At 53.3% G+C, this 8,323-nt stretch overlaps 1 protein-coding gene across 1 annotated transcript; it reads left to right on the top strand.

Moving 5' to 3' along the window:
- Nucleotides 1–3,390: 3,390 nt before the first annotated feature.
- Nucleotides 3,391–7,049, top strand: Tor4a (torsin family 4 member A). The gene is made up of 2 exons (XM_057755303.1): nucleotides 3,391–3,552; nucleotides 4,237–7,049. Exon 2 carries the CDS (start codon nucleotides 4,273–4,275, stop codon nucleotides 5,542–5,544), a length of 1,272 nt encoding a protein of 423 aa, XP_057611286.1. The 5' UTR covers nucleotides 3,391–3,552; nucleotides 4,237–4,272; the 3' UTR covers nucleotides 5,545–7,049.
- The last annotated feature ends 1,274 nt before the right edge of the window (nucleotides 7,050–8,323 follow it).

Genomic DNA, 8,323 nt, shown 5'->3' with positions numbered 1-8,323 from the left:
TGGTTTAGGGCCCAGCTGCTGGATGATCTCAGTCTCCCAAAGTGCCTTGATCTCTGCCCCAGTCTAGGTGTGCAGTTTTTCACTCCTTTCTAAAGGAGTGATAGGAATCCCTGGGAGGATCAAGCACCAGCCATAGGTCATGGAGTGATCCTGAACATCAGACTGTACACAGCCATGTGCAGCTTAGTTATCCCTGGGTGGCTAGGAAAAGTCCAGCTGGGACTGGCATCACTGCTCCCATAGGACATGAAACACCAGATGATGGCTGAGCAGGGCAGCTATCTGAGGCATAACAAAAGCTCCTGGCTGTGATGGGGTCAGACAGGTGCAGGTGGCTGCAAGGCGCCCAGTCTATGCCTAGCTTTTCCCAGTTGTGAATGAGTGGTATGTTTCCGGGCTGAGTCTGGTTTGTCACCAGGTGGAGGAGGGGACAGGCAGTCACGTATATCTCTGAAGCTGAGCGAGGGGGGATGGGATTGCATTAGTTCAGTTTTCTGTTGTAACACTATAGGCTGTATGAGTCATAAAGAGAGTATGTTTATTTTGACTCAAGGACTTGGTTCAAAGTCCAGGGTGCATTTGATGATAGCCATCCTTCCAGCAGAGGCCTGAGGCAAAGGGTACCTCACAGTGATTGTGTATGTGTGTGTGAGAGGGTACCTCATAGCGATTGTGTGTGTTTGTGTGTGTGAGAGGGTACCTCATAGTGATTGTGTGTTTGTGTGTGTGAGAGGGTACCTCAGTGATTGTGTATGTGTGTGAGAGAGGGTACTTCATAGTGATTGTGTCCAGAGTGCACTTGACGATAGCCATCCTGGCAGACACCTGAGGCAAAGGGTACCTCATAGCAACAGGGAGAGGGTGTGTGTGTTTAAAGTCATGGGACTGACTGAGGGTGCCAGTCCTATAACCTCATTTGATCCTAACCACCTATCTTGGAGGTACACCACAGCTGATTGAATTTTCAGCGTTCCACCACCTCTGGGGGTCTGGGGAGGGTTCAACACATGACATACACCAGAGCCACATCGCTGTGGGACCACAGGAACACTGCTAAGTTTCCAGCTTAGTAGAGATCATGAGTCATAGATGCAGGCCTTCAGTTGGGGAAAGTGCTGCTGGATTCTTTCATTTATTATTAGTTTTTGTTGTTATTATTTTTTTTTCTCTAGGCAAGATTTCTCCACGTAGCCCTGGCTGTCACTCTCTATATCAGGCTGGCCTCAAACTCACAGAGATCCTCTTGCCGCTGCCTCCCAAGTGCTGGGATTAAAGGTGTGCACTGCTTCCACCACCACCTGGCTCATTTGGTTTTTTGAGTCAGGGTCTCTCTATATAGCCCAGACTGTCCTGGAACTTGCAGTGTAGACCAGGCTGGCCTCGTACTCTGAGCCACCCACCTCTGTTCCCCAAGCACTGAGATGAAAGGTAAGCTCCCCTGCCCAGCCTGCTCCATTATTTTAAACATGGGAAAACATGGCTCTGGGGTGCTGGGGTGATGGTGATGATCCAGCGGTAAAATGCTTATGGTACTGGGGTTTCATGGGGTGTTGTATCCAGATAGCTGTTCCTCACATAGCACAGACGGTTCAGAAAGGGCAGGCTGTATTTCCAGACACAAGGGCGTAAGCAGGAAAGGGCGGGGCCATGGACAGAGAAGCTGATGGTGGACTGTGTGCTTGGTAAGGTCATTGGGCAGAGCCTGCTAGAGACTGAGGTTCAGGACAGGCAAGATGGTCAGCGTGGCTAGTGGGGGGCCTGGAGGTGGAGGGAAGACAGACATCTTTTTTTTTTTTTTGGTTTTTTCGAGACAGGGTTTCTCTGTGGCTTTGGAGCCTGTCCTGGAACTAGCTCTGTAGACCAGGCTGGTCTCGAACTCACAGAGATCCGCCTGCCTCTGCCTCCCGAGTGCTGGGATTAAAGGCGTGCGCCACCACCGCCCGGCTGAAGACAGACATCTTTAATCCCAGCACGGGATTAAAGGCGATCTCTGTGAGTTTGAGACCAGCCTGGTCTACAGAGAGAGTTCCAGGATAGCCAGGGCTACACAGAGAAACCGTATCTCAAAAACCCAAACAACAACAACAACAAAAAGAGCTGTGGAGGGGAAGGGGTTTGGGTTGGGACTGTTAGGTTGGACTTTACAATTGGGTGGGTTGTTACTTTTTTGTGTGTGGGTGTGGGTGTTTTGAGACAGGGTTTCTCTGTAGCTTTGGAGCCTGTCCTGGAACTAACTTTAGTTTTCTGGCCTCAAACTCACAGAGATTCACCTGCCTCTGCCTCCCGAGTGCTACGATTAAAGGCGTGCGCCACCACCGCTAGGTTTACAATTGGGTTGGACAAGGGAGTGGGCAGTCGGGCTCGCGGATCTTCTGTCTGTGAAGGCCTTACCCTTGCAAAGATCACCCCTGGACATGAGTTACCTGGACAGCCACTTCTGTTTAGTAAGTCTTTTCTTCACCCCAGAATGGGACTCCACCCGGGAGAGTTTGACAGATCAGCCTCTTGCAAAAGTGACTGGCCAGCGTTAGGCCCACTTGGAGATTACCTTGTGTGTTTCTCTCAGGGCCTGGTCATGTGCCTCAGGGCCCAGTGTCCTTTCTGAGTCAGAAAAGTCTTACAGACAGGAGAGGGGAGGTTTCTAAGAGGGCCTCCTCCAGGGCCTGGGCAGTCAGCCGCCTGCAGGGCTATTTCACATGTCCGTGAACTGCAGATGGGTGTGGATCATGGGTGAGGCTGAATTGTCTAGAGGGGTCTGGACGCACACTTGTCTACCCTGGCCACTCTTGGAACTTTGTGAAAGTTCTGGAAAGATCAGGAATTCCAGGCTGGCCAAGGAAACAACCAGAATGGGAGGAGTCTGGGGCTATCCAGGCAGGCAGGGCACAAAGGTGGGCAGGGCCACAGGCAAGCAGGTTGCCATGGAAGTCTAGAGTTTCTCTTCCAATTCTTGGCCTAAGGACATTTCTCCTGTCTTGTCTTATGAGAGGTCCAGCCGAATGGGCAAAGGGGTGGTAGGGAGGTGGTAGGGTAGGGGAAGGAATCCAAGCAGAGAGGAAAAGCAGAAAAGGGACTAGGAGGCACCCAGCTGAGCGAATGGCTCACCGTCAGCTGAGAGTCTCCCTAGGGTCTCTAGGGTCCCTTAGTTTTGCCAGGGCAGACTGAATGTCCAGGAGCCCAGGGGAAGTTATATTGGAAGGGCCCCTCCTTCCCTATGTTCCCTGGCAGAGCCACAAGGACGAAGAGAGGATGAACTGCAGATTAGGGGTTCTAGGCCGGTCAGTCAGGCCTCCCCCACCGGCTCCTCCACTCAGCTCACGCTCCGCCTGCCAGCACCCCTGACTCACTTCCTTTGCCTCTCAGCGGAAACCTCCCCAGAGCTTCCTCTGCTTCGGTCCCTAGGGACCTGTAGGAGTCACTGCCCCTTTCAAGCTTGAGCTGGGCCAGGCGAACCCTGACCCACCCACCTCACCTTTTGTGGGGAAGACTAGCATTTCCTGCTTCCTGGCCTTGGAAGGGAGTGACTGAGCTGGGGAGTCTGAGCAGCCGCAGGTAGGGGCTGAGATGGAGAGGTTCAGGCCAGCCTCCTCATTGTCAGGGCTGTAACCTTTCGCCGGCTTTTTTTTTTTTTTCTCTTCATTTTTCTGCTCTGTTGTGTTTACTGGGAGGATGTTGAGGGACCTCAGATTTGAGCACGAATGGGGGTTGGGGGTGGGAGTGGGGTGGAAAGGCTTAGGTTGTGACTGGGGGCAGTGCTAGGGTCCATTTTCAAAAACATGAACGTTTGCTCTGCACTTTCCCTGTCCCTGAGTATGGGGACAGTCTCAGCTCATCGAGGTACTGAGTCCTCTGGTCCAAGGGGCCTACTTGGGACCTAGAAGGTCTTTGACAGTCTCATAAGTGCCTGGGGGTGGTGCAGGGTCCACTTTGACCGGTCTACACCCCTAATCGTTGGCGGTGTGACCTCGAATTCTCTGCTTCTTCCTTCAAGAGGGAAGTCAGCAGCCTGATAAATATACAACACCCCTACCCCACCCCCTCACTTCCTCAAGGCCTGGGCCTTTTCTGGGAGGACTCAAGAGATTTGCATGCATTGGGGCCCTCCTGCTGAGCAGTGGCTTCCTGGTCACCCGGGCGAGGCGAGACCGGAGCCAGTATCTGGCGGTAAAGTACCTTAAGCGACCCCCAGAGGCTAAGATCAGGGACTCAGGAGATCCTCCCATTTTCCTATTGCAGGGAGGGGACCTGCATGCCCAGTACAGCTCCTACGCCATGGATCGCGGCCAAACTAGCCTAGAGCCCCAGGCCAAGGGCCCATGCGTGATCGCGCCGGTGCGCGCTGTGCTCCGTCTGCGCCGCCGCGTCTGCGTCCTGCGCAAGAGGCGCCTGTTGCAGCTAGGCACCGAACCTGACACTGGGACAGGGGCACTCGGGTCCAGCGGCAGTTCCGGGGCTCTGCGTGCGGACCTAGACCAACCTAAATTCTTCACGTTCGACAGCCTGACGGAGTTGTCTTCCAGGACGCCCCGCAAGAAGCGTAGGCGGCGTAGTCGGGTAGTGCTCTACCCCGAAACCTCACGGAAGTACCGACCCCGCACAGAGCGCCAGAGCCGTGCACAGCGTTGTCTGCTGCTGCTTGTAGCCATCGTGGGATTCCAGGTTCTTAACGCCATCGAGAATCTGGACGATAACGCACAACGTTATGACCTCGATGGACTGGAGAAGGTACTGCGGCGTTCTGTGTTTGGTCAGCCAGCTGCTGTGGGCCGCATCATGGCCCTGCTGCGGGACTACCTGGCTACACATGTTCACAGTCATCCCTTGCTCCTGGCTCTGCATGGTCCCAGTGGTGTAGGCAAGAGTCACGTGGGGCGCCTGCTGGCACGCCACTTCCAGGCAGTGCTGGAGGATGGCGCGTTGGTGCTGCAGTACCATGTACGGCATCACTGTCCAGAGCTGCGCCCGGTTCAGGACTGCCGGAAGGAGCTGGCACAGCGTGTGGCGGATGTGGTGGCGCAGGCTGAGGCCGAGGAGAAGACCCCTCTCTTGGTCCTGGATGAGGCTGAACTCTTGCCACCTGCGCTGCTGGATGAGCTGCACGGTCTCCTGCAGCCACAGCGTTCGCACCATTTCCACAACGCTATCTACGTACTCCTGAGTGGCGCCGGTGGTATAGAGATCACACAGTTTGTGCTGCGGAACGCATCGCGTATGTTGCCCCCACACCTCCACAGTGCAGGCAACACTCAGACTGAGGAGGAGTTACACTCCAGTCTCCGGGAGCTCCTGGCCCGGGAACACCCTCTGTGGAACACTGCCGCCATCGTGCCCTTCCTGCTACTAGACAAGCCAGATGTGGTCAACTGCTTCCGAGAGGAGATGGCAGGGGAGGGCTTTTTTCCCGAGCAAGCGCTGGCAGAGCAGCTGGCAGAGCAGCTCAGCTACTACCAAGTCGCTGGACATGAATTTGCCATCACTGGCTGCAAGCAGGTCGTAGCTAAGGTCAACCTCTTGCAGCACAAGCCTGCAAGGGCTGAACCCTAGCCAGTGGCCCCAGGTATTTGAACTGTTGAAGAAAACAGGAAGAATGTCAGGTGATTTGTGGCCTCCAAGCTGTTTCACTCCCCGTTATCCCTTGAATGCCTCTTTAACTTAGAGGCCCCAAGACGGGGGATGCTTGTCCAGGCCCTCCTGAGAAGCCAGTGGGGTGGATAGATGTCTACAAGCCAGTGAATGGATCCAGTGGGACCCCTCAAATGTTGCGGATCGCTGAGCGGTGGTGGCGCACGCCTTTAATCCCAGCACTCGGGAGGCAGAGGCAGGTAGATCTCTGTGAGTTTGAGGTCAGCCTGGTCTACAGAGTGAGTTCCAGGATCAGCTAGCTCCAAAGCTACATAGAGAAACCAACCAACCAACCAACCACCAAACAAACAAACAAATAAATAAAACTTTTAAAAAATGTTGTGGATCAAGAACTCGGTTAAAAAAAAAAAAAAGAACTTCATTGAATGTGGATTAAGTGGAGACCCAGCTCTGTTTGCTCCAGAGAGGCATTCAGAATGACCTTGGGATCAGCTATAGGGTTCAGGGTCGAGCTCACCAGAAGTCAGAGAGGAGAAACATCTCCAGGGGGGTGATGTGTCCCCACCCACCTTAGGGAGACCTGCTGGAAAACCACCCAAGTTCAGGCTTCCCTAGAAAGGGTCACTGGAGTCTGTCCTAGTGCGAGGGACTCACTCCTTCCACCTGGCCCCTTCTTTCCTGTCACAGCTCTGGAGTGACAAACCTCTGAGTCAAACAATGGCAGCAGTGAAAGTGAACAGGGCCTCGAGGCTTCTGTTTGCCGGAAACATCAGGCATGCATGAGGCCCAGTGGGGTGAGGTGGGGAGCAGCTCAGGCTCTCAGCCGGACCCAGGGGATGGCCAAAGGCATCGAGGCCTCTGTCTGCCTGTGCCTGGCTGGATGCGGAGACCTCCTTTCCTTGAGAGTGGAGCTGTCTGTGTGTCACAGGTACACGTGGGAGAGGTCCCTATAGCCTTCGGTGTCCCAGGTTCAGGCCTCTCAACCCCATCACATGCCCAAGTGCAAGGAGCTGTGGAATTTTCTCGGTGTGAGGCTCCTTAGAGTTCTGGCAACTTCTGCGCTGCCCCCTGGTGGCTGCACCCAGCCCTTGCCTGCCAACGTTCATCACTGTGGGTTAGGAAAAGGCACATCTAAAAGTGGGGCTTGAGCGCACCGCAAGGGATAACACTAGAAGAGGTTAGAGAGTAGGAGCCCCTCCAGGGGGTGGTGTATCCTCCCCCATCCTGAGGAGACCTGCTAGGAAACCACCCAAGCTCGGGGTGCAACCGGATGCAGAGGTAGGGAATCCAAGAGGTTCACCATCCATCCACCTTAGTTCACCTGCTTAGCCACAGCGAAGGTAGAGGCTCTTGCTCTGCCTCAGACCTCTGTGTTGATACTTCAAGGAGTGTGTGTGTGACTTCCTGAGTGGGGGAGCTAGCCAGTCCTTGCAGAATGATGCGGGGGTCCTCAGCACTCCCCGAGAAGGCCCCCAGGGTTGTCATCTGGAAGTGTTTCCTACCCAGCCAAGGCTGCTTGTTTTGGCTCACATCTGCAGAGCAATGATTTAGTGAAGATCCAAACCCATGCAGAATTTTTTATTTATTTATAGAACAATACATTTATAAAATAATGGCATCGAGGCCAATTTCTGGTCTTAGAGGCCTGCACACCCAACGCTGAACTGGTTGCATTGTTTTTATGAGTGAACTGCAGCTCACTCTGGCTGTCCTGAAACTCGCTCTGTGGACCAGGCTGGCTGTGAACTCACAGAGATCGCCTGCCCCTGTCTCCTGAGTGCTGGGATTAAAGGCCTGTGCCACCACAACCCGGCTCTACTGTCTTCTTTTGTTTTTCTGTTTGCTTCGCCCATGGGTTGAGAAAGGCATACTGAAATCTGTCAAGGGAAAATCCACCAACTTCTCTCTCTAAAGGCTCAATTCCTGGGTTTGGAGATGGACGTGGTAGGGTTAGTCCCAGCACTTGAGAGGCAGAGGCAGGCAGATCTCTGAGTTCAAGGCCAGCCTGATCTATAGGTCAAGTTCCAGGACACCCAGGGCTACACTGAGAAACCCTCTCTCCCCCCACATACCCAAATCAAAAGATAATTCTTGTTTTCAGACAGGGTTTCACACTTGTAGCCCAGGCTCACTTTGAACCTGTGAGCCACCTACATGCTGGGATTCCACCATGCTAGCCAAATGACTTCCCTACACGTCGGTGTTTTAGAAATTCCGAAGAGGGAAGTGTGATAGGAAGCTGGGCTTCGTAGTTGCAGCCAACAGAACTGTGCAGGAAGTCCATAAATAACTCGTGCTAATGTTCTTATTCTTTGGAGCCAGACTTTCTATGAGAACCTAGTTGACCTGGAACTCACATTTCTTCATGTGTTTTCTCTTTTTGTTTTGTTTCTGTGACAGGATCTGGATGTATAGCCCAGGCTAGCCTTGAACTCTTTGTAGCCCAGGCTGGTCTCAGGCTCTCCATTTGCATCTGTTCTCCCTGATCCACAAGCAGGAAGCAGAGAGAATTAATTAGCTCACAGTGGAATCATTCTCAGTCTTTAGAAACCTAAAAACCCTGGTGACACCCCTTCAACAAGGTCACAGCTAATCCTTCCAAAAAGTTACACCTGCTGGGGACAAGTATTCAAATGTGTGATTCTATGGGGACCATTGGCGTTCACAAACCTGTTGAGACAATGGAAGTTGGAGGAGGGAACAGTTTTATTCAACTCTAGGTTTGGGAAAGTGGAGTAAG

This window comes from Chionomys nivalis, chromosome 22 (assembly GCF_950005125.1).
Source record: "Chionomys nivalis chromosome 22, mChiNiv1.1, whole genome shotgun sequence".
Taxonomy (NCBI): Eukaryota; Metazoa; Chordata; class Mammalia; order Rodentia; family Cricetidae; genus Chionomys; species Chionomys nivalis.
The sequence above is the reverse complement of the archived record's forward strand: the minus strand, read 5'-3'. Positions and strand labels throughout refer to the sequence as shown.

Coding starts and splice junctions, on each gene's coding strand:
- Tor4a (XM_057755303.1), top strand. CDS start 4,273: ATGGATCGCGGCCAAACTAGCCTAGAGCCCCAGGCCAAGGGCCCATGC.